This window comes from Dasypus novemcinctus, chromosome 26 (genome assembly GCF_030445035.2).
Source record: "Dasypus novemcinctus isolate mDasNov1 chromosome 26, mDasNov1.1.hap2, whole genome shotgun sequence".
NCBI lineage: Eukaryota > Metazoa > Chordata > Mammalia > Cingulata > Dasypodidae > Dasypus > Dasypus novemcinctus.
Window position 1 is genome coordinate 12,279,319 of NC_080698.1, and position 26,481 is coordinate 12,305,799.

At 38.0% G+C, this 26,481-nt stretch overlaps 1 protein-coding gene across 3 annotated transcripts in view; it reads right to left on the minus strand.

The window, feature by feature from the left end:
* The window catches only part of DCAF1 (DDB1 and CUL4 associated factor 1), a 92,664-nt gene that overhangs the window by 39,859 nt on the left and 26,324 nt on the right, over window positions 1-26,481 (minus strand). For 2 of the 3 annotated variants that reach the window (XM_058288141.2, XM_004451771.4), the window contains exons 2-5: window positions 22,364-22,481; window positions 10,806-10,882; window positions 8,757-8,830; window positions 6,024-6,137 (exon numbers count right to left, since the gene is read on the minus strand). In XM_058288141.2, the coding sequence (XP_058144124.2) occupies window positions 6,024-6,137; window positions 8,757-8,830; window positions 10,806-10,882; window positions 22,364-22,473 (375 nt within the window). In that variant the 5' untranslated portion in view covers window positions 22,474-22,481. Of the gene's footprint in view, window positions 1-6,023; window positions 6,138-8,756; window positions 8,831-10,805; window positions 10,883-22,363; window positions 22,482-22,659; window positions 22,804-26,481 lie in introns of those variants that run through there. The other variant, XM_071212082.1, reaches the window with a different exon arrangement.

Sequence of the window (26,481 nt, forward strand, 5' to 3'; positions counted from 1 at the left end):
TTTCAACATTGCCCATAATGTTAAAAAATGCAAGCAAACTACATGTCTAATGGTAGGTAGTTTAATTCAATAAATAACTGTGCATCTGAGGAACAGAATTAGTCATTAGAACTCAAGCCAAAGCTGAATAATAAACAGCATATTGTCCTACTTTAGAAGCGAAAACCAGAAAGTTTCCATGGCCAACTGGGCAGCATTAAAAATTCTATATTCCCTCTTGTAAGTTCATAATCAACATATTAATGCTGAAAAGTCCTCTATCAAAGAAGGATTTAATTTAACCCCACATATACCAATCATAATCTACCACTCGGCTTAAGAAACAAAAACCTCCCATGAGCCCCTCCTGTACCACTTGCCTTTTCTTCCCCTCTCTAAAGGGTACCTACATTCCTGAATTTTAACAACTTTCTTGTTAAACTATTAAGTATTTTTGAACTGTATAAATTGTGTGGTAATGTGTCTTTTTTTTGCAACTTGCTTCTGGCATTCAACATAATGTTTTCTAGATTCATCTATATTTATGTAGTTGTCACACATAAAGCATTAAACATAGAACAGATTTTACAAATTTAATTCTCATAATTACCCTATATAATTGGGCAGGTACTATTATTTGCAGACAAGGACACTGAGACACAATAACTCATCCAAGGTCACAAACCGAGTTAGTGGCAGAAATGGGTCTGACACCCCAGTCTACCTCCAGATGTTCTTCACCTCCAGATGTTCTTTACCTCCATACTTCCTGCTCCTGTTTTGTTGGTTTAACCAACAATGACCTCTATTCTTGTACAAGCATGTTCCTAGAGGAAAAAGCAGCTAAACTGCATGGAGTACACATCTCAACTTTACTAGAGGAGGCCAAACTATCTTCCAAGGCGATTTCAACAACTCACATTTCCACCAACAGTGAATAAATGTTTTCATTTTTCCACATCTTTGCCAACACTTGGCAACTATCACACTTTTATTTTTTTATTTATTTTTTTTTTTAAAGATTTATTTATTTATTTAATTTCCCCCCCTCCCCTGGTTGTCTGTTCTTGGTGTCTATTTGCTGCGTCTCGTTTCTTTGTCCGCTTCTGTTGTCGTCAGCGGCACGGGAAGTGTGGGCGGCACCATTCCTGGGCAGGCTGCTCTTTCTTTTCACGCTGGGCGGCTTTCCTCACGGGCGCACTCCTTGCGCGTGGGGCTCCCCCACGCGGGGGACACCGTTGCGTGGCACGGCACTCCTTGCGCGCATCAGCACTGCGCATGGCCAGCTCCACACGGGTCAAGGAGGCCCGGGGTTTGAACCGCGGACCTCCCATATGGTAGACGGACGCCCTAACCACTGGGCCAAAGTCCGTTTCCCTATCAGACTTTTAATGTTTGCAATCTGGGGGGTGTAAACACGGCATTTCCTTTCATTTGAAATTCCTTGTTTACTAATGGTTCAGCATTTTTCATATTTCTTGACCATAAAAGCTTCTGTAAAATACTCATGTTTTCTGCTAGTGTTTTTGATGAACCAAGTTCTTAATTTTTTAATCAAATTTAACATATTTTTTTTTATTTTAGAGTTTGAGCATTTTATGTCCTAAGAAATTCTTCCCAAGGACCATATTCTGTATATTATATTTCCAAACATTTTAACCTTTTTTTAAAAATTAAGACTCTGAAAAACACATTTTGGGAATTTTGTTGTAAAATATTAATTGATGTAAAATATATTTATCATAGATGTCTTTTATTCGTTCCTCTATCCAAACAGTCTAAAAAACTAAAAATACTCTATCCCCATCTATCTATATGATACTGCTCTCTAGAATTTTTGTTTCGCATTTTATGCTCCAAAATTATTTATTTTGGTCAATATTTCTAGGTGTACAATACTCTGAAGACATAATTCTATTTTCTGGCCTCTGTTACACTATAGCAGAATAGACTTTTTATACCAGTAGTTTTCAGAATCTTCTTTGTCTCTGGTGTCCTGCATTAGGCTTCCTGTATCTGAGTGGCCATATCTTTTAATCAATTGTAAAATTCCCAGCCTCATCTATCTGAATAGCTCACTATTCTCTCCTCCTGAAACTCCTTTTAGATATATATTGAACTCCCTAACTCTAGCCTCCATGTCTCAACTTCTTTCATATTTTTCATCTCTTACTTCTCTTTATTATTGGTTATCCTGTCAGTTCTTTGAGTTCATTAATTCTATCTTCAGATATATCCAATCTTCCCTCTAACTCATCTACCAAATTTTTAAATTCAATGTCTCCAATTTTTAGTTCCAGTAGTTCTTTGTTTCACTTTCCAAATGGCCATGTTTTTAATGTCTTGGACTTTTCTTAGGGTTTTGATTCTTTCTTTCACATCCAATCACTTTATAGATCCTTTCTAATATCTTTCAGGTCACTGTTCTCTCTTTATTATTGTTGTTGGGTTTTTTTGGCTTTTTCTATCTTCACTGTTCTCTTAATTCTGCTGTTAATTAAACTTGCTGACTCCCAATTATGGAGGACTATTTCTGCTATATCATATACAAGTTTTTTTGTGAACTCAACTTTTGTGGAAATTGCTTTTTCTGTGAGAATCACTTGTGGCTGAGATGGTGAAAACCTCTCCCCAGAGTAGTTTTTTGTTTGATTTTGCCAGATACTCAAGGAATATCATTGGCCCAGGACCACATTTGTTATTGTTGTTAGTTTCTTGGCTTTGAGGTTCCTTCCTAATGGTGTGAGAAGTGAATTTCCAAACATACATACAACTAAGACTCAGGATCAGAGTTTCTCAGAGACTTCTCCACCTCTACCCCACCCCTTCAAGTGGAGTCAGAAACTGAGAAACCTGCCATCTTTCCATGGCAATAGGTAGATATTGTTCTTTTCCATTATTTCAATAACGATCCTTTGAGAGTCCCAATTTTACACAGGTGTCTCAGTTCCAACTTCTCACCCAAGGTTTTTATCTCTTGTTCCCCAATTACCACCTTGGTTTTATAGTTTCCTCCTCATTTTTGACACTTTGGGATTTACCCATCTTAGAGTTTATTATAGGTTACCCAAAATTTGTATGTCTGTGCAGTGTAATGAAAAACTTGGCTGATCTTTGTCCTTACTTCCTGGGGAAGCAACCTCTGAATCTATGGAATTTCCAGTGATAGAAAGGTCTTCTGTTCTTCCTGGTAGGCCCAAGGACCATATTTGCAAATGAGACAACAAAGAGAGGTCAACCACACCTGCAGTCTTAGTGTAGGGAATGGCCCTGCCAAAAAGACCAATCATGTGACTAGGGGACTGGGGCTTTGAGCCACATATCAGCACACCTCCTCAACCTCAGAGAGGGAAGGGGGATGCAGACTGAGTTCAACCATGTGGGCACTGATTCCATCAATCATGCTTATGTAATGAGACTCCATATAAACTCAGGACATTTAAAACTCCGGAGTGCTTCCATGATTTGAGAAAACACCTGGCTACTGTCTGGGAAGGTGACGTGTTCTGATTCCACAAAGAGAGGACACAGAAACTTATGTCTGAGACCCTCCCAGACCTCACCCTTTAAGTCTCTTCTTTTGCCTTCTTATTTGTATCCTCTTAATTAGTGAATCTGAAGGAAAAGTTGGGAACCCCCAAATTTGTAGCCAGTCAGAAGTGTGGATGACCTGGGCTCCTGAACGTGCAACTGGTGCCTAAAGGACAATTTTGGAAACAACTGTCCTTAACCTGTGGAGTCTGGCCTAGCTTCGGGTAGTTAAATTTAGAATTGAACTTACTGAATGACTGGATAGTCTCTGCAGTTGCTGATTGAGTGTGATAACCTACACAGTGTGTACACAGAAGAGTTTACAAGTTATACTTGTCAATCATCTTGATAGAGCTGCATTTCCTTCCTTCTTTCTTGAAACCATTTTTCACCTGCTTCTGAAAGTCCATATACCTATGGTTTTCTTCCTACCTCATGGGATGCTGTGAGAATTAAGTGACAATGACGCATATCAAATGATTACAAGGTTTGGCACTTATTACATAGTACTCATCGACCTCACTGACCCCAAGGACACTTTCTTCATGAAACACCTATTAACACTGTAGGGGAATCAATGTTTACAGTCTGAAATTTGGCAAATGTTGATTCAAAGATCTATACTTTAAGATTTGATTCACTCGGATTTTTATCACTCCCCTCCCAATAATTTAAGACATCAATGAGAAACATGTTAAAGAAGATGAGTAAATTACTAAAGGTCCTGATCTGAGAGGATTAACAGCATACACAATCAACTTAATTGCATAAAAAAACTAGTACACAGACAATATTAAAGATAAATTGTCAGTTCTCTGAACAATATAATGAAAAAAGCACACACTCTAATAATTTCCAATAAAATTGAAGTTTAAAGCTTATTTAAATTTCTCTGAAAGTACAAGTCAGCAATGTTTTTAAACACCAGTTAGAATTAACAAAATCCATTTAGTGAATTGCAACCAGCTCTAAAATTTTTTAAAAAATGAAACAATCAGAATGGACTGCACAAAGCTAAATAAGGTTTCAAGAAACTTCTTTTTCATATCTATAATGCATGGTCTGGGAAGTAATATAAAAAGATCTAAAACTGTGGTTTACAAAGTTTGAAAAACACTACTCTAAAACACTGAGCAGCTTTGTGAAACACAAGTAGCCAATTTGTCCAGATATAAAGATTTCACTCATTAATTTAGAAACTATAATTAAATTCTTTTTAAAGAAGTAAAATATTGATTCACCCCAAAAAAAATTGCCAAAGGAGACTTCTGAAGAGTTAATTTCATCATGGAATCCAATGTTAAGGTGCCAAAATGTTAATAAGGTTTGCAATCTGTGCTCTGGGACACTGGAATCAAGGCAATTCTTTTTCCATCTCTTAATAATTATCCTTGAGTAAATCACTAATCTCTCACTTTAATTCACTAATAGGCAGCTTAGCATCTATATACATCAAAAAAGAACTGAAAATCACTAAGAAACAATAAAACCATTCTTACAATCATGAAACTGTAAAGAACCAGAGATGGTTTTCCTACAAAGACAATCAGGAAACTTCCACAAAACACAATGAAATCACCAGAAGCTGTCTATAAAAACCTTGTTTATATGCATACACTGTTATATATGTGCTTCTTGTATCAATCCTGATTTTCAAAAAAGTTCATGTTAAAGTATTTTTTACAAGAATATAAATTCTTTCAGTCTTTCATAGTGGTAGTTAACTGGAGATTTTTATATCTATCTGGCAAATAATACTGCAAATTACAGCATTAATTACAATGCTATCTCTAAAATACATTAAATTCTGGTAAGAAAAGTTAACTGAATTTTCTAAAAATTAAGCAAAAATCTCTTTCTTGATTTTTCACTGGGTTTATACACTAAATAAGGCTTCTAGATTACTTTAGAAGATTAAACTCTTAAAATCTTTAAAAATAGAGCTATGTGGCATACCCAATTCATAGGAAGATCTTAAAGCAAAGAGGCAAAATATTTATATTACTTCCAAAGATAGTGCAATAGTTTTTCCACCTACAATCCCTGTCAAATTTCCATTTTCTTGTCTTCCTGGCACTTATCATTATTTAAAATGATTAGTTATTTGTGTCTGCCACCCCCAAACACACACATGAACATAAGCTCCCCTCTTGCTGAAAAAATATCCCTAGCACCTAGCACAGAACATGGCACAAAAACAAGTGCTCAAATATTGTCTAAACAAATATTAAGTGCCAACAAGAAGAACCTCAAAGAATAAGAGTTTGAATAAGATCATAAATCCATTCTAAAAACATATGATTGTAAGGATTTTTTAATACAATAGCACTCAAGCAGCAACTACTCACTGAAAGAGCTATTTGTTAAATTTTCTTATTGCTCATCTGACTTTCTTAAATTTCTGTAACAAATATTACTATTGTAATGAGAAAAAAAACTATGAATAATTTAATAACAAAGAGTTTCCCATTCAATCAAAATAGAAGAGGATAACTTTTCTTTTTAGTAAGTACCTTTTCTTGAAAGACAACAGCTGTTTCCAGCCCTGGCATGATGTCCAGTAGGAGTCTGCAAGCTGCAGTGTTTAAAGGGGGCTCTCGGCTTGTCATCACATATGCATTCACCAGCTGTAAAGAAAAAGAGGAATACTTTTGGTCTCAAATTTTATACAAATCAACTAAGTCTAATAAAACATTCCAAATGCTTTCTTAAAGGATATGAGTATACCTAATAATTAATAGTTAAACCTTTATTATATTTATAATCCCGTTGAGCCATGATATCATACACAATTTCTTCTATGTCATAAAGCTAAATCCACTCCGCCCCCAAAGAACAACAACAACTCCCCAACTAGAAATTAAAGATCAAACAATGGGAAGGGTCACTAATAGGGAGGGATGGGATTTTTTCTTTTGGACTAAGGAAAGCATTCAATGGTTTACTGGGGCAATGACTGCACACCTCTGATGAATTTGAGAGCCACTGAGTGTACACTTTGGATAGAATGTATAAGGCATGGGACTGTATAACAGTGAACCATATGGTGGAAGATGGGCTGTGGCTAACAGTACAAATATGAGAGTGTTCTCTCATGAACTATAACAAATGTACAATACTAATACCTAGTGTTATTAAAAAGGGGTGTACAGAAAAAATATACCGAATGTACCCTATGGACCATAGTTAGTGGTAATGCTGTAATCATGTTCTTCCATAATCTGTAACAAATGTTCCACAACAATGTAAGGTATTAGTGGAAGGGTGATATATGGAAATTCTGCACATTACACATGCTTGTCTTGTAAGCTCACAACTTCTCTAATAAAAAAACTAATTTTTAAAAAACCAAACAAAGGGTATTATAGAGAAACCACTCCCACATTTACACACTCTTTCAGAGAGATCAAACAGGGCAACATAAGCCCTACATTCTAGACAATGGTTATTGAAAAGATCAAATTTTGTATTAAAAAATTATATAAAAATACATTAATAGAACTTTCCTTTTGACAATCCTCTAATATTTAGTGAATACTACTAAGTGGCTCTGCATTCTGCATTGAGTATACCGAGTGAATAAGACACAGTCCCAGGGATGGGAGGTATATGGGGACCTCATATTTTTTTAATGTAACATTAAAATAAATAAATAAAAGTAATTTAAGAGAAAATAAATAAAAAAAATAATTTGGGGGAGGGGGGACACAGTCCCACCCCACCATCAAAAGGCTCCTAATTCAATAGTGGGAACAATTGGGAAAACAAATAATATGAGTACAGGGTGCTACAGAAGCCCCTAAGGGGTCATATCAGAGAAAGCTTTGGAGAAGAAGGGATTCCAAGCCAGATCAGAAAGGACAAGTAAGAAGTAGCTACAGAGGAGTGGAGAGGGTAGGGCAAAGGCAAGAACTGAAGCTGGAGAAAACAAAAGGCCAGAGACAGATACAGTTTATATGCCAAACCTAAGAGTTATTCTGAGAATGGGGAGGGAAACCCCATAAACAGATTTTAGTCAAGAGGGTGCCATGATCAGTTTTTGCATTTTAGAAAGATTTCTGGACTATAATGTGAAGAATGGATTGGAGAACAAGACAGGAGAAAGCAGTTTAGAGACTACTGTAGCAACTAGTTGAGAGATGGTAGTGGCTAAACTAAGGCCTGGCAAAAAGGACAGAGAGTAGTGGGAAGATTTGTGAAGTATAGGGGGAAGGGAATGATAAAACCCCTAAGTTCATCTAGTGAGGAATGGTAAAGGGTAACTTCTAGCTGGCTAGATGAGGGCATCTGTAATTGACCTAAAGACCAAGAGAAACAGATTTGTGAGCAAGGAGTTCATTTTAGACATGTGGAATTTAAGGTGCCTGTGGTAGATATACAAGTGGGAATGTCTAGAAGGCAGCTGGAGATGATGTGAAGTTGAGAAGAGACATTTGTGATAGAGAAATATATTTGAGAATCAATACAATACAGATAACAACTAATACTTTATTGAGCCATATGCCAAACACTTTTCATGCTCAGTTTCATTCAATAATTACAAAAGTATTTTGAGCCAAGTACTATTATACCTTTATAGGTGAGGAGAATAAGGATTAGAAAAAACAAGGCTTGGAGAGGCTTAAGTCTCTTGCCCAAAGGTCAAACTGTCAGTGAACAGTGAAGGTAGATTTAAACCCAAAACAACAGACCCCAAAAGCCCATGGTCTCAACCACCCTGCCATTCTGCCTCCAAAAACAAACCCAAAGGCCATCATTTACTGAACAATTACTACGTTTAGGAGCTATGGGTGCTTTGTAGATGCATTCTCATTTACTCCCCACAACAGCCCTGGCTAGAGAGAAAGCACCTTTCTATCCTTCCACATGCCCAGTGCACCACTACAGTGCCAGTGCAAAATCATGCTGTAAATATCATGATTATTTTTCATTCAGGAACCAGAAAGGATTCCCAAATTCAAAGCAATGTTGCCCAAGAATCGGCAAAGATGCCTTAGGAGGCCTTTGCCAATTTTTGACTGAACAAAGAACACACCAAAGAGAAAACAACCTTGGCCACAAACAGGACTCTGGCAAGAAAGAAATCCATGATTACTTTTATTTCAATGAACCAACAACAAATAAAAAATCTACCCACTCTACTCCCAACTTTGCCAAGGCCTTAGTAGAAAGCAAACTACAAAAAACAATAAAGGTAGAGATTCTGCTGATGATAATCTCTGTAGAAAAGCGAGAAGCAAACCTACTGCATTCATGAAATCATCATTCTTGAAGAGTATTCTCAGCAAGTGGCCCAGCATACACTCTGGATCAGCTCGACCTAACAAAAGAAAAGGGGAGGAACAAACATAGGAATAAGTAAATCACCCAGTCAAGCTACTGAGACCTCTGGAAAATCAAGTTCTTAAAAGTACTATTAAAATACCAACAAAAAATAAACAGGAATAAAGAAATGAATCTTTTGATGAATCAGATTTCATAGGAAACATTCATTATAATTAAAAGTCATAATATAAATACTTTAGGCATGCTCTCTGACTTTCCCCATCATCTAGCATACAGTGAGCAGTGAACCCAAATTAGCATCACATCAAGGATCTACCAAAGTCTACAAAAGAATCATAAAGGAGCCTCAGAGAAAACCCCCGACTTTCCAGCCAAAGGCAGGAAACATACTTCACTTCTTTTGATGGGTGGCCTGGAAAAGACTGGCACCAAGTCCAATCTCTCCTTTAACTACAATGACAATACAATGACAACAGCAGTAGAGATGCATCCTCAAAGGACATGTGGGGGGGTGGGAGGTGGGGGGAGGATGGGATCTCACTAAGCAATCCCCAACCCTGAAGATAAAGTAACCTCAGCCATTTTACCTTCATATTTGTTCCTGGGGTAAGAAAGGAGACCAGGAACCCAGGATCTACTCAAAGTTCAACCTAAAGGTAAAAAGGTTGGCTACTGATTGGGAGAATTATTGGCTTGTTTTTAAAAGATACCATTTTACGTAATTTCTTCTCAGAGCATGAGAGTGTCAAATTTAGTCAAAGGATAAAATTTGGGATGAAGAAAAGATAAGAGCTACTGATAAGAACTTTTTACCAAGCTGTAATTAGTATGCCAAAGTAATTCACAAAAAGATAAATTAGAGAACGGTATCATAAAAACAAGCCAGGACCTTAGATTACCTTTCTTTTTATAAATGATGAAATCGAGTCCCTTATTTTTATTAATAGAAATTATGTCAGTGGCAAATACTGCTCAACATAAGAGATAGGGAAGAAAAAAATAGTTTTTAAATTCCTACAGAAATAAAGGCACACGTCTCTAAACATGTCCATCTCCCTTTTAATTCTTTTCATAATCCCCTGCATTAGCTTAATTTCTTACTTCACATTCACTTTCATATTTCTTCATGCTGATGGCCCTTACTAAAGATGTGGGTTAAATAAGTGAATAGCCCTCTGAAGTCACAAATGTGGATGTTAATAGGGCAAAAGAAACAGGTAACATCACAAACTATCAGACACTCAACTGGAAATATGCCTACCTTACTCACACTTGAGAACAAAAGTCTAAGAAATAGAAATAAACACTGGAACATTCAGGGGGATATACAATATTCTTATTTTTATAACTCTATCTTTCCACAAACAATTTTTCAGACCCTTCTCTCCACAAAGTACTACTTCTGGCTATAGAGTTCATATGCTATGTTGTCCTATAGATGACTTAAGCTCTGCCCACTGGTAATGAACCTTAGAAAGAGCATAAAATAGCAAACTCTCAAATCCCATATAGCCCTGTATTTTATCAAATTCCATGCCAAAGTGGCTGGATTTTCATGGCTCCAATTAAATTAATCCAAATTAAAGCCAAATTAATATGAGACACAATACTTTAGCTGTCAAGACACTAAAGCAGACATCAAGAAACCTATTTATTATTCTAGGTTCCAAGTACTACCTTCATGATTAAAAACAAGGTACTTAATGCAGTCTCAACTAAATTTCCCAAACAGTAAACTAAGTATAATTATGACTGTTAGTAAACTAAAGTATATCTAATTAATTTAGTTCTTTTAAGTTAGGACTATTCTATTTAATCTGGAAATATTACAAATATTTCAATTTTTCTAGGAATTTATTTTTCCTCACCACCTCGGGCAATATTTCAACAAATAAGGTCTTAAGACATACCATGGAAAAAATGCTTCTTCAATGGAAAAATATTCCTATTAGCAATTTTCTTTTTGTAAGAAAAAGAGAGGCAAAGGCTTAGGAGAACACAGGTCTTACCAGGATGTCGATCATCAAATGGGTCGGGATCTCCCTTACGATATTCTTCAGTTTCTTTTTCAATCAATTCAGACATCCTAGCAAAAAGGGAAGAAAGACTCAACTCTGGGGAAGCATACAAAAAAAATGCACCACCACTGATGAATTCACAGGTACAAAATAAAAGCAAAAAAAGGTAGAAAAAGGGTATTTTCCTCATGAATGCAAAAAGATCTAAACAAGCAATCTCTACTCCCAAAACCCATCCTTCTCACATTTTCCTTGCAACAACAAAACAAAACAAAACAAAAGGACTGCCACCCTTCAGAAGCTCAGGCATAAACCTAGGAGTCACCCTTAAAATAAGCAGTGTGAGACCAAGGACCAGTATCTTGTAAAAACAATATGCAACCCCAATACTTAGTAATGGGCCTAGCACATAGGGGACTTTATTGACTGAATAAAAGCACCGGTTCACCACAGCTATACTGGTATCCTTGATACTTCCTTTTAAACATGAAATACTGAAGCAGTAAATACAAAAATTTACTTTGCTTCCTTTAGAGGAAACAAACCTACAAAATAAATTTAATTACCAAGGGTCAAAGCAGAAATGAGGCAGAAAGGCAGAAAACAACCCTAAGAGGGAGAAAAAGGAAATGAGAAAACCACCAAAAATAAACAAAAACACCTTCTATGTCAGAAAGTGTCTCAAGTAGAGTGAAAGCAACAGCCTATATGAAGAAGTCTGCCCTGTACCTTCATAAGAAATCAACTGCTAAACAAAGCATCCTGACAGAAGGCAGAAATAATAAAAACGATGTATTTAATTTTTAATTAACAAATTAAGGAACAACAACATTTTTCCAGGTATAAAATGTGCCATATATGAGCACCCAATTTATATTTTATTAACATAAAGAAGAAATTAAGGGAAGAGGACTTGGCCCAGTGGTTATGGCGTCCGTCTACCACATGGGAGGTCTGCGGTTCAAACCCCGGGCCTCCGTGACCCGTGTGCAGCTGGCCCATGTGCAGTGCTGATGCGCACAAGGAGTGCCGTGCCACGCAGGGGTGTCCCCCGCGTAGGGGAGCCCCACACCCAAGGAGTGCGCCCCCATAAGGTGAGCCGCCCAGCACGAAAGAAAGTTCAGCCTGCCCAAGAATGGCGCCGCACACACAGAGAGCTGACACATAAGATGACGCAACAAAAAGAAACACAGATTCCCATGCTGCTGACAATAACAGAAGTGGACAAAAAGAACACGCAGCAAAGAGACACAGAGAACAAACAACTGGGGTGGGGGGAAGAAAAGGAGAGAAATAAAATAAATAAATAAATCTTTTTAAAAAAAGAAGAAGAAGAAATTAAGCTACAAGTCTGTTCCATTGAAGAATTTCACTTCAGTTCATAAGCAAACTCAAGTAAATGTAAAACACACACGGGGAACAGTTGTAGCTCAAGTGGTTGAGTGCCTGCTTCCCATGTACAAGGTCCCAGGTTCAATCCCCAGTACCTCCTAAAAACAAAACATAACAAACAAAAAACCAACTCAGATGGTGGACTGGGCCCAGTGGTTAGGACGTCCGTCTACCACATGGGAGGTCTGTGGTTCAAACCCCAGGCCTCCTTGACCCATGTGGAGCTGGCCCATGTGCAGTGCTGATGCACGCAAGGAGTGCCGTGCCACAGAGGGGTGTCCCCCGCGTAGGGGAGCCCCACGCACAAGGAGTGTGCCCCGTAAGGAGAGCCGCCCAGAGCAAAAGAAAGTGCAGCCTGCCCAGGAATGGTGCCGAACACACGGAGAGCTGACACAATAAGATGACGCAACAAAAAGAAACACAGATTCCCGTGCTGCTGACAACAACAGAAGCAGACAAAGATGCAGCAAATAGACACAGAGAACAGACAACTGGGGTGGGTGAGGAAGGGGAGAGAAATAACTAAATAAAAATCTTAAAAAAAAAAAAAACTCAGGGGAGCTGCTGTAGCTCAGTGGTTGAGCACCAGCTTCCCAAATACATGGTCCAAGGTTCATTCCCTGCCCCAGGAACCATAAAATAAAATTAAAATTAAATTAAGTTTAAAAAATAAAATAGACTAATAAGATAAAATAATAAAACATGAAAAGATCAATAAAATCAACAAGCCCTTAACTAGATTGAAAAAGAAAACAAGAACACAAATACATAAAATCAGAAATGAGAGGGGGAACATTACTAATAACCCCACAAAAATAAAAAAGATCATAACAGGATATTATGGGAAGCAGATGTGGCTCAAGCAGTTGAGTGACTGCCTCCCACACAGGAGGTCCCAGGTTCGAATTCCGAAGCCTCCTAAAAAAGGTTGACAACAAGCTTACATCAAGCAAAAATGATCAGCAGACAATGAGTAAAAATAAATGAGCAGGGAGTAGATGTGGCTCAAGGAATTGAGCACCAGTCTCCCACATGGGAGGTCCCGGGTTCGATTCCTAGTGCCTCCTAAAGAAAAAGCAAATGAGCAGACAGATGAGGGAGCCAACTGTATGTCAATAAGTTAGACAACCTAGATGAAGTGGATAAATTCCTAGAAATACACAACCTAAACTGACTCATCAGAACATACCAATTACATGTAAATAGGCTGAATCAGTAATTTACAACCTCTCAAAAAAGAAAAGCCCAGGACCAGATGGCTTCATAGTTGAATTCTACCAACACTCCAAGAATTAACACCAATCCTTCTCAAACTCTTCCAAAAACATGAAAAAGAGGGAACATTACCTAACTCACTCTATGAGGCCAAAATCACCTTAATTTCAAAGCCAGATAAGAATACTACTAGAAAAGAAAATTAGACCAATATGCTTCAAGAATACAGATGCAGAAATATTCAACAAGATACTAGAAAATGGAATCCAAAACTCCTTATAAAGAACTATAGGTGCGCTCAGTGGTTATATACCTGCCTCCCATTTACAAGATCCTGGGTTCAATCCCCAGTACCTCCCCCGAACCCCAAAAAAAGAATTATACACTACAATCAAGTGGGATTTATTCCAGGTATGCAAGCATGTTTCAACTTAAGAAAATCAATTAAAAGATCGCATCAACAAAGCAAAGGGAAAAAACAAAACAAAACACACGATTATCTCCACTGTCACAGAAAGGCATTTGATGACATTCAGCATCTTTTCTTAATAAGAACACTTAGAAATACCGGAATAAAAGGAAACTTCCTCAACATTAAACAGGGCATATAGAAAAAGCTCAGAGTTAACATCATACACAATGGTAAAAGACTGAAAGCGCTCCCTCTACGAATGGGAACGAGACAATGATGCCCACTGTGACCACTATTACTGGACGTTGTGCTAGAAGTTCTAGCTAGAGCAGTTAGGAAAGAAAAAGAAATAAAAGGAATCCAAACTGGAAAGGAAGAAGAAAACTTTCGCTATTTGCAGATGACACGATCCTATATATACAAAGTTCCAAAAATTCTACAACAAAGTTACAAGAGCTAATAAACATGTTCTGCAAAGTGGCAGGGTACAAGACCAACATGCAAAAATCAGTAGTGCTTCTATACACTAGTAATAAGCAATCTGAGGTCAAAATAAAAAAATTTTTAAAAACCATACATTTAAAATAGCAACTAAAAGAATCAAATTATCTAGGAATAAGTTTAACCAAGGTTGTAAAGAACTTAAATATTGGAAACTATAAAACACTACTAAAAATAAAAAAAAGTCAAAGACCTAAATAATTGGAAGGACATTCATGTTCATGTATTAGAAGACTAATATTGTTAAGATGCCAATTCTACCCAAAGTGATTTACTGTTTTATTTGGAAGGCAAAGGGCTTCCTTCGGAAGATTTACAAATTTATTTGGAAGACAAAGGGCTCAAGTAGCCAAAATCATCTTGAAAAAGAGAACAAAGTTGGAAGATTTACACTTCATGACTTTAAAACTTACAGAGTTCATCTGTTCCTTCCTCCACCTGTCCAACCAGTTCCATGGATAGTCCAACCCAACCCCCCACTCTACTCCCCCTCACATTCCAGATCTAAATATAAGAACCAGAACTATAAAATTCCTAGAAGAAAACTTAGGAAAGTATCTTCAGGACTTTTTGTTAGACAATGGTTTCTTAGACTTTACACCGAAAGCATAAGCAACAAAAGAAAAATATATATAAATGGGACCTCATCAAAAAAAGTTTTTAAACTTTTGTGCATCAAAGGTCCTCATCATGAAAGTGGAAAGACAACCTATCACAGGGAGAAAATATTTGAAAACCATATATATGATGAGGATTTAATATCCAGAATATATTTTTTTTAACTCCTATAACTCAACAATAAAAAGACAACCTAATTTTAAAATGAGCGAAGGAGGAGACTTCCAGAAAGATGGTCACGTAAAAGACAGGCAGGGCTCACCTTTCTTCTAAAAACAGCAAGAAGAAAGGCAGAAACTGCAAAGAGAAATTGTTTTAGGGGTTTGCAGACCAGGGAACTGCTGTCCACTGTCCAGGAGGGAGGAGGAAGGGGAGACCGAGAAGCCAAAGCAAAAACAATGAGTGGGAAAACATACGTGGCTCAACCATTTGGACACCTGCCTACCACATGGGAAGTCCTGGAATGGTCCTGGTACTTCCTAATAAAGAAGATGAGGAGATGCCACCTTCTGCCCCAACAGACCTAGACACTGCTGCAACAGAGACAGGCACTGCCACACCAGAGCTAGACTCCACCCCCACCAGAACAAGCAGAGGCCGCAAGCCAGCAGACGCTACAGCCCATGCAGAGCAGATGTGGCCCAGTCTGTTGGGCACTCTCCTCTCATGTGAGAGGTCCTGGGTTCAGTTCCTGGTGCCTGCTGGAGAAGGCGAGCATACAATGAGCAGACAGATGAGTGAACTATCTGGGGGAGAGGGGAGATAGATAAAAATAAAGTAAAAAAAAAGTAGAGGTAGTGAAATAACACATTTAAAAACAAAACAAAACCATAAACGAATCACCTCTGTGGCAGGGAATGGCACCCATCTCCCACTCTCGATGCAAGTACCCTTAGTGCAACCCAGGACTGGCTGCCTCTGACAGAGAGGGTAGCAGAGATTATTCCTTCCTTGAAACATCAGAAACCATGGAGGCAAGAAGGCAGTGGTACTCGGTACTTAAGATATTAAAACAGAAAAACTGTCAGCCAAGAATTCTTTATCCAGCAAAACCGTCTTTCAAAAGTGAGGGTAAGGGAAGCAACTGTGGCTCAATCACTTGGGCTCCTGTCTACCATATGGAAGGCCCTGGGTTTGCATCCCACGGCCTTCTTGTGAAGGCAAGCTGGACCGCGAACCACACCCACAGAGAGCTGGCGCAGCAAGATGATGCAACAAAGGGAGACAAGCAGACACAGAAGAATGCACAGCAAATGGACACAGAGAACAGAGAACAAGCAAGCCGCAAGGGATGGGAATAAATAATCTTTTTTTTAAAAATGAGGTTAAGTTTAAAATATTCACAGATAAAATAGAAACTGAAATTGAGTAAGTTCGTTAGCAAGAGATTGCCCTACAAAAAATATTAAAGAGAGTTCTGCAAGTTGAAAGGAAAAGACATGAGAGGGAAGCCTGGAGAAGGGTACAGAAATGAAGTTTACCAGGAAGGGTAACTAAAGGGGTAAAAAGACAAGCAAAAACAGATGTCATATACGAAAAAGGATAAAATGGTTGAAATAATGCCTTTACAGAAAAAACACTGAATGTTAATGGATTAAACACCCCAATTAAAAAGCACAGGCTAACAGAATGGATAAAAAAATTTGAATTATCTATATATACTGCTTACAAGAGACTCACCTTAGACACAAGGATACAAATAAGCTGAAAGTGAACTGGAGAAAGATATTCCATGGAACAGTAACCAATAAAGAGCAAGGGAAACTACACCAATATCAGACAAAACAGCTTTAAATGTAAAACTGTTAAAAGAAATAAAGAAGGACAATATATAGTAATAAAAAGGGCAATCCACCCATCTCATAAGAAATAACAATCACAAATATTTACGCACCTATCTAGGATACCCTAAAACACATGAGAAAAACACTGGCAAAAACTGAAGGGAGGAATAGAGGCCTCTACAGTAATCATTGGAGACTTGAATACACCACTTTCATCTATTGAAAGAACAGTAAGAAAGTAGAGAAAGTGGACAATAAGATAAATGAACTTGACCTAGCAGAACACTGCACACCAAATGAGCAGGGTATATATTCTTCTCAAGTACTCACTGATTTTTCTCCAGGATAGACATGTTGGGTCACAAATCAGAGCTCAATAAATTTAAGACTGGAATTATACAAAGCACTTTCTCTGATTATAATGGAATGAAGCTGGAAATAAACAGTAGGCAGAGAATAGGAAAACTTGCAAATCTATGCAGGTTAAACAATACACTCCTAAAAAAAATCAGTGGGTCAAAGAAAAAACTGCAAGAGAAATGATTAAATATCTCAACACGAATGAAAACAAGAACACTACATATCAAAACTTACAGGAAGCAGTAAAGGCAGTGCTGAGACAGAACTTTATAGCCCTAAACACCTATATTGAAAAGGAAGAAAGAGCTAAAAATGAAAGATCCAACTGAACACCTGGAGGAACTAGAAAAAGAACAGCAAACTAATCCCAAAGCAAGAAGAAATAAAGAAATAGCAAAGAAAAAAACAAATAGCAAAGATTAGAACAGAAATAAATGAAACTGAGGACGAAAAAACAACAGAGGGGAGCGAATGTGGCTCAAGAGGTTGAGTGCCTGCTTCCCACATGGGAGGTCCTGGGTTCGGTTCCAGGAGCCTCCTAAAAAACAAACAAGCAAAACAAAAAGAAAAAACCAACTCAGGGGAGCTGATGTGGCTTGGTGGTTGAATGCTGGCTTCCCACATACAAGGTCTCAGGTTCAATCCGTGGTTACCTCAAACAAACAAACAAACAAACAAAAAAACAAGAGAGAATCAATTGTTTCTTTGAGAAGATAATAAAATTGGCAAGTCCTTAGCTAGACTAACAAAGGAAAAGAGAGAAGATGCAAATAAATAAATCAGAAATGAGAGGGGGAATATTACTACTTACCCCACAAAAATATAAAGGATCATAAGAGGATATTATGAAAAACAAAAAGGGGGTGGGGAGAAATGAATAAATGAATGAATGAATCAAAGACCTAAACAATGGAAGGGCAGTCTCTGTTCATGGATTGGAAGACTAAACATCATAAGATGTCAATTCTACCCAAACTGATTTGCAGATTGAACACAATCCCAATGAAATTTCCAATAGTCTACTTTACAGAAATGAAAATGTCAATAACCAAATTAATTTGGAATGGAAAGGGGCCTCAAATAGCCAAATATATCTTTAAAAAGAATGAAGTAGGAGGATTTAAAAGAATGGGGGTGGGTGGGGGCAACAGACTTTAATAGATATTTCTCCAAAAAGGATACATACATGGTCAAAAAGCACATGGAAAGATGCTCACATTATTAACTACTAGGGAAATGCAAATCCAAGCCACAACAAGATACCATTTCACACCCATTAGAATAACTATTATTAAAAAGCAAAAACAAACTAAAAAACAGAAAACTACAAGTATTGGAGAGGATGTGGAGAAAAAGGAACACTCAATCATTGCTAGCAAGAATGTAAAATGGTGCAGCTGCTGTATAAGAGTCTGGCAGTTCCTCAGAAAGTTAAGTATAGAATTATCATATGACCCGGGCAAGTTCACTTCTAGAATATACCCAAAAGAAATGAAAGCAGGGACTCGAATTGATAATTACACATAGATGTTCACAGTGGCATCATTCACACTTTCCAAAAGATGGAAGCAATCCAAGTGTCTATCAACTTATGAATGGATAAATAAAATGTGGTATGTACATTATTCAGCTGTAAAAAAGAAATGAAGCTTTGATACATGCAACAACCTGGATGTATCTTGAAGACATACTGTGAAATAAGCCAGACACAAAACCACAAATAGGGTGGCAGACTTGGCCCAGTGGTTAGGGCGTCCGTCTACCACATGGGAGGTCTGCGGTTCAAACCCCGGGCCTCCTTGACCCGTGTGGAGCTGGGCCATGTGCAGTGCTGATGAGCGCACAAGGAGTGCCGTGCCACGCAGGGGTGTCCCCCGTGTAGGGGAGCCCCACATGCAAGGAGTGCACCCCGTAAGGAGAGCCGCCCAGCGCGAAAGAAAGTGCAGCCTCCCCAGGAATGGTGCCACACACATGGAGAGCTGACACAACAAGATGATGCATCAAAAAGAAACAGATTCCCGTGCCACTGACAAGACGCGGACAAAGAAGAAGATGCAGCAAATAGACACAGAGAACAGACAACCGGGGTAGGGTGGGGAGAGAAAAAATAAAGAAATAAATCTTAAAAAAAAAAAAAAGCACAAATATTACATGATCTCACTGGTATGTACTAATTAGAATACGCAAACCCACAGAAGTCAGAAGTAGTATAGGTTATAAGAGGCTGAGCTGGGGTAGGAATGGGGAATTAATGCTTGAATTATACAGAATTTCAATTTGGGCTGACTTGAAAGCTTTATTAATAATAGATGATGGTGATATAACACAACACTGAATGTAATTAACAACACTGAATTATATATGTTAATGTGGTTAAAGGGGAAATTTTAGGTATATGTGTTACTATTATAAATTTTTAAAAAATAAAACAGGACTGTATAACAAAAACAGTGGACCCTATTGTAAACGATGGATTATATTTAACTGTGTAATTATTATTTTATGGTATAATTTTAAAAATGTTCTTTAATGAACTGTTTAACAAATATACCACAATAATGCAAGGTGTTAATAATAGGGTGTTATATAAGAACTCTATTTCATGGATGACTTTTCTATAAATCTGTAACTTCTCTAATTAAAAAAACAACCCTAACAATAACAATAACCATAAGACCAACCCTAACTCTACAATGAACATTAACCAAAACCTAAACCAACCTAACAACAACATAATCTTAACCCTAAATTTAACCGTACTCTAACAGCCCTAACCCTTAAATTAAACTGACCCAAAAAAACCCAAACTATAACCCCAACCCAAAACCAATCCCCAAATTTAACTTTAACCACAACTGCAAAATTTAGGTTACTTACAACTCTAACTACAACACAAACATTCACTACAAAACAAATACTAACATAAACCCTTATACAACACTCACACTAAATCTAAAGAAAACCTGACAACTCAACCTAACCCTAACAATATCCCTAACCCTAAACCTAACTGAAACCCTAACACTATTCCTATTCCTGTTTTATAACCTAACCTTAAACAAAATGCTAACCCTAATCCTAAAACTATCCACAATCATAACATATCTCTAACCCTAATCCTAATGACAACAATGATAAACTTTACCCTAACACTAACCCTGACATTAACCATAAATATAAACCTAGTAACAATCCTAAACCTATCCATAAATCTAACCCTAACATCAAGACAAAACTTAATCCTAATCTTAACACTAACAAACTACTCTAACACTAAATTTATCCTAACAAGAACTATAACACTAACAAAACCAATAACCCGGACGATAGCCCAAATAAATTAATTAATTAAATAAAGATCTTGTCACGGATGTGGGGAAATTGGAACGCTTGCACATTGCTGATGGAAATGTAAAATAGTACACCCACTTGCAAAAAGTTGGGCAATTCTTCAAAAAGTTAGACCTATAGTTATCATATCACCCAGCAACTCTCCTCGTAGGTATATAAGCTGAGAGAACTGAAAACATAAGACCATAAAAAAAATGTGTACACAATTGTTCATGACAACATTACTCACAACTGTTAAAAAGTGGAAATAACTCAAATGTCCAACAAATAAATGGCTAAACAAATTGTGTTATATACATAAAATGGCACACCATTCAGCCATAAAAAGGAAAAATTACTGAAACACTCTACAACATGGATGAAATTTGAAAACATTACATTAAGTGAAAGGACCCAGAAGCAAACATTATACAAAATGTCCAATATAGGCAAATCTACAGAGACAGAAAGATTAGTGACTGCCAGGGGGTCCAAGAAGGCGGAACAGATAGTGACTGCTAATGGATATAGGATATCCTTTGGGGGTGGATCAAATGTTCTAGAACTAGACAGTGGCAGTGGTTGCACAACCTTGTAAATATACTAAAAACCACTGAATTGCACACTTTAGAAAGGTGAATTTTATAGTATGTGAAATATATCTCCATTAAAAACAAAAACAAAAACAAAACAAATATAATTAGAAATGAAATATTTCCAACAACCCTCCCTCCACCTCAAAGAAGAAAACAGGAGTACCAAAACCTACCAAGGGAAGTCAAAGTCAGGGGAAAGTTTTACAGATATGCTCCTTGAGCTGTTTCCTGAAGGGACTGGAGCTCACCAGGCAGACAAGCATATTAAGTCATGCAAAGGCATTTCAGGCCAAAGAAACAGAAAGTGCAAAGGCACAGACATTTAAAAATATGGTATTATTCCATGCTGAAGAACAGCAACACTCTTAGGCAGAAAAATGAGGTAGGAGACAAATTAGTCTTATGGGTCATACTAAGTTTACCTTTAATTTTGTAGCAAACACGGAGGCATGGAAGAATTCTGAGCAGAGGTACGACAATCAGATTTACGTATGAGAAAGACGAGTTTTTCCGAAAGGGGAAGGATAGATTAGAAGGGGTTAAACAGGAAACATGGGTATAAGGCATATTATCTAATGGGCCAATCACATTACTGATACCAAATGAAGGTAGTGATAGAGGGGATGGAGAAGAGGGAAGAAAAGTAAGATAAAATCCCCATGGCTTGGTAACTGAGACTGTTGTTGACAGGATGTGCTGGAAGAGGATGGTGCTCAGCTTTTTAGTCTAAAAACCATTTACACGAAAGCAGGGAGTAAAAAAAGCACAAACTGGAGATGAGGAGAGAGAAAGAAACGAAGAAACTATTTTAGAGATAGTTTATTTTATTTTTTTACTAGATAGTTTGTTTTAGACACAGTATGTTCAGGTGTCTGTGGGATAGCCAGATAAATGTGGGTACACAGAACAGTTAAGAAATGAGTCTAAAATTCAAAAAAGAGGGGTCTGAGATACAAAGAGATTTGGAAGTTGGCATAAGAATGAGAGTTGAAACCATGGGCAGGAATGAAACTATCTAGGTAGAAGACACTGGGTGAAAAGAGACAAAAACCAGAAACAAAAAAACGCTGGGGACAACACTTGAAAGACAGGCAGGAAAAGAACCGATGAAGGAGAGTAAGAATAAAGGACCTGAGAAGAAAGGTAAGAACATGAGAGCACTTCAGCAAGTAGGGATAGACTGGTTCTAGAACATTAAAAAAAAAAAAAAAAAAAGATTTAGAATTCACTAATCACTAAGGTAAAAAATGTTTTTATGCTATTCTCCATACCAATTTTTAACCTTTTAAAAACCAATTTTAAAAAGACAACAAAAACCCAAAACATCTTAATTGTTCATACCTGGTAAGGATAGGGACCATGTCCTGCCCACTGCCATGTTCCTTTTCCCATTGCTCCAGCAGAGTAGTAAGTTCGGCTTTGGAGTCCACATGTACTGCTACTGTAGTCATGTCTTGGCCTAAGGAAATAAAAAAAACAATACATGAACACAGACAAATAAACTTGCCATACTTACTACAAAAGGAAAAGTAGGAGAGGGAAGGGAGAAAAGAATGAGTAAGCAAGGGAAATTAAAAAAAAAAAACAAAACAAGGGAGGGAAGCAGATTTGGCTCAACTGACAGAGCATTCACATACCATATGGAAGGTCCAGGGTTCAAACCCAGGGCCTCCTGACCCGTGTGATGAGCTGGCCCACATGCAGTGCTGATGCACGCAAGGAGTGCCCTGCCACACAGGGGTGTCCCCGCACAGGGGAGCCCCACGCACAAGGAGTGCACCCTGCAAGGAGAACCACCAAGCATGAAAAAAGTGCAGCCTGCCCAGGAGTGGTACCACACACAGAGAACTACAGAGCAAGGTGATGCAACAAAAAGAGACACAGACTTCCAGTGCCACTGACAAAAATGCAAGTGGACACAGAAGAACACATAGTAAATGGACAGAGAGCAGACAATTGGGGGGGGAGGATAGAGAGAGAAAGAAATAAAAAATAAATCTTTTTTTAAAAAAAAGGAAATTTAATCCTTGGACCCTTTAGATGATTTTATTTGTGGTACAGTGGGAAGCCCTGGACTGAGAGTCTAGATGCTCATAAAGTCATGATGAACAAGTCCCTTCACCTCTCTGCGACTCTGTTTCCTGCCAAATGAGGCAGAAAGCTAGATCAAATGGCCTTAATCTTTCTAGGATCAGGAACTTCTTTGAGGAAAAAAAAAGTTTTTTTCTCAAAAGCTATCGTCCTTTTGCCCCCTCAAAAGTACACATGCGTACAGGAAGCAGATGTGGCTCAAGTGACTGGGCTCCCATCTACCATACAGGAGGATCCAGGGTTTGATTCCTAGGGCCTCCTGGTAAAGGCAAGCTGGCCTGCTGGCACAGCAAGATGATGCAATGAAAAGAGACACAGAGGGGAAGTGGCTGTGGATCAATCGACTGGACTCCCATCTACCATATGGGAGGCCCTGGGTACACGTCCCAGGGCCCCTTTGTGAAGGCAAGCTGGCCCACACCCACGGAGAGCTGACAGCCTGTGCCCACAAAGAGCTGGCGCGGCAAGATGACACAACAAAGGGAGAGAAGCAGAAACAGAAGAATGCACAGTGAATGGACACAGAGACGAGACAGTAAGCAAGTTGCAAGAGGGGGGTGAAAAATTAAAAAAAAAAAAGAGACACAGAGGAGAGACAATAAAAGAGGTAGGAGACCAGGGAGCTGAGGTGGCGCGAGAGACTGAGCACCTCTCTCCCACTTCAGAAGGTCCCAAGATTGGTTCCCAGTGCCGCCTAAAGAGAAGACAAGCAGACACAGAAGAACACACGACTAACCAGTACGGAGAGAAGACAGTGAGCACAAACAACAGGTAAGGGGGGAGTAAATAAATAAATAAAAAGTACACATGCCTACAGATATATAGTAATTCCTGATCGAGAAGATCTCTAGGTCCAAATCTTTGAGGCAACAAATTCTGAACATAAAATGTAACAAGAACTACTCCCAAAAATCTTTTGTTCTAAGTCTTTTAGAGAAAAGCCTATGAAAAATGAAAAGCACATTCCTACTAATTCTTAACAAAAGGCATGGGGAGCAGGTGTAGCTCAGTTTGAGCAACTGTTTCCATTTACAAAATCCCAGGATCAATCCCTGGTACCTCCTAAAAAGAAAATATTGAAAACAACAACAACAACAAAGGCCAAGAACAGAAGTGGTCATCATGAAAGTTGGGAAGGACTATTATAAACCCATTTGTCATCTCACAGCTGATTGGAAGGAGGATAAACTACTAGAGAGGCAGACAAGAAAGTTACTGAGTTGAGTGGTCAGTCCAACAGTACAGATGGACAGAGAGCTGAGATAGGATTTGGAGAGGCCAAATAAGACACAAATGGAAAAGGAAGGTCTTTATAAAGGGTTCCAAAAGGAATAAATGAGACTCAAACATTTAGATATTTACAGGATCACCTTCTTTGTCAAAGTATCACAGAAATAAGACATGAGCTCTTGCCTTGCAAAATGTGTACTTTCACAGAAATTACAACCAATCTACAAAAAAAGTTTCATACAGAAAGGAACTACTAACTGATCTAAGATCATTGTGAACTCTTCCAAAGATCTCTATCATCTATTATAAGACAGAAAGAAATATATATAAAAGATACTAACAACCCTCTAAAATGCAAATATTTGTGTTTTAATAAAGTAGAGGCAATTCTGATAGCAGTTATTCATGTTACCTGGGCTACTGATATCTCAAAGGAGAGCAAATATTGCCCCCAAAAAGAACAAAATCAAAAGGCCGCTTTTCTGCAAAGAACAATCCACATTTTCAGAATTTCTAACCAAAGTCACAAAAAGGAAATGCTATAGCAGTGACTAATATGGATGGACTTCTGATGTTAGCTTGAGAAAACCTGGATTCTATTTTGAATACCACCTACTATACATTTTTTAAAAATAAAGCTTTTATTTTTGAATAATAAACTTATAAAGATAGTACAGAGAGCTCGTGTAGCACTTTGATATAGTTATGAATTCCAAAAATAGATATTGGATTATGTTTGTAAACTGGTCTGCACCTAGGTGTGATTAAATTATCATTAGGGCTTTGACTGGGTCAAGTCAGTAGAGCATTTGAGTCCCTGCCCCCTTGATGAGTGGGGACTCACAGATAAACGGCATGGCAAAGGAAAGAGTTGGGAGTTTTGATGCTGGAGTTTTGAGATGGAGCCCAAGAAGTGAACACACAGGAAATGAACATGAGGAATAGAGACAGCTCCTGACACATGGCAAAAGCCCCAAGAAGAGAGACAAGCTGTTTATCTGATAGTCTACAGCTGGGCTCGTGGAGTGAGTAAGCAGCTAAGCCAGGAGAGAAACTCAACCCCAGGAAGAGAGTAATACAGGAAGCCCAAACCCTGGCAGCTGTCAGCAGCCATCTTGCTCCAACACGTGGCAAAAGACTTTGGCGAGGGAAGTAACTTATGCTTTATGGCCTGGTAACTGTAAGCGTCTACCCCAAATAAATACCATTTATAAAAACCAACCCGTTTCTAGTATTTTGCATCAACAACCCTTTGGCTGACTAATACAGTTCCCATATACCCTCACACATTTCCGTTTCTGCTGTTACCATCTTACATTATTACCATGGTAAAATGTCAAAACTAAGAAACTAACATTGACATATTACTATTAACCAAACTCTAGACTTGATTTAGATTTCACCAGCTTTTCCATTAACGTCTTTTTGGTTCCAGGATCTCATTGCAGGATACTACACTGCATTAGTTGTCATTGCTTCTTAGTGTCCTTTGGTCAGTGATGGTTTTTCAGACTTCCCTTGATTTTCATGACCATGACAGTCTTGAGGAGTACTAGCCAATTACACAGTAATTGTTCATATTAACCTTTATCACCTGCTTAAGGTAATGTTTTGCTAAGTTTCTCTACTGAAAAGTTACTATATTTACCCTTTCTCTACTGTATTCTTTGCAAACAAGTCACTAAGTTCAGCTCACAGGGAGGTGAGGGGGGTTATGCTCCATTTCCTACATATATTATTTAGAAGTATTCTGTAAGGAAGATTTGTCTCTTTTCCCCAATTTATTTACTCAATCACTGACCTATGTAAGTATGGATTCATATATATTTATTTTATACTCTAAGTTATAATCCAATACATTGTTTTGTTGTTCAAAATGTCAGTTTTGGCCACTGGGAGCTCTTTCAGGTTGGCTCTTATGTCCCTTCGATATGCTCTTTTTGTTTCTTGAGTACTTCCTTTAACTCCTGGCTCCAGGCTCACACTGTATTTTCATTGCCCTAGCTCTACAATCAGCTATTTTTCCAAGAAGCCCTAGTTCCCTTTATAGGAGAATGATGATGGAAATCAAGATCTGGATGCTGGGTATGTTCATGGTTACTGGGGTGTTACTGCTTCATAAAAGCTTTTGAGCAAGA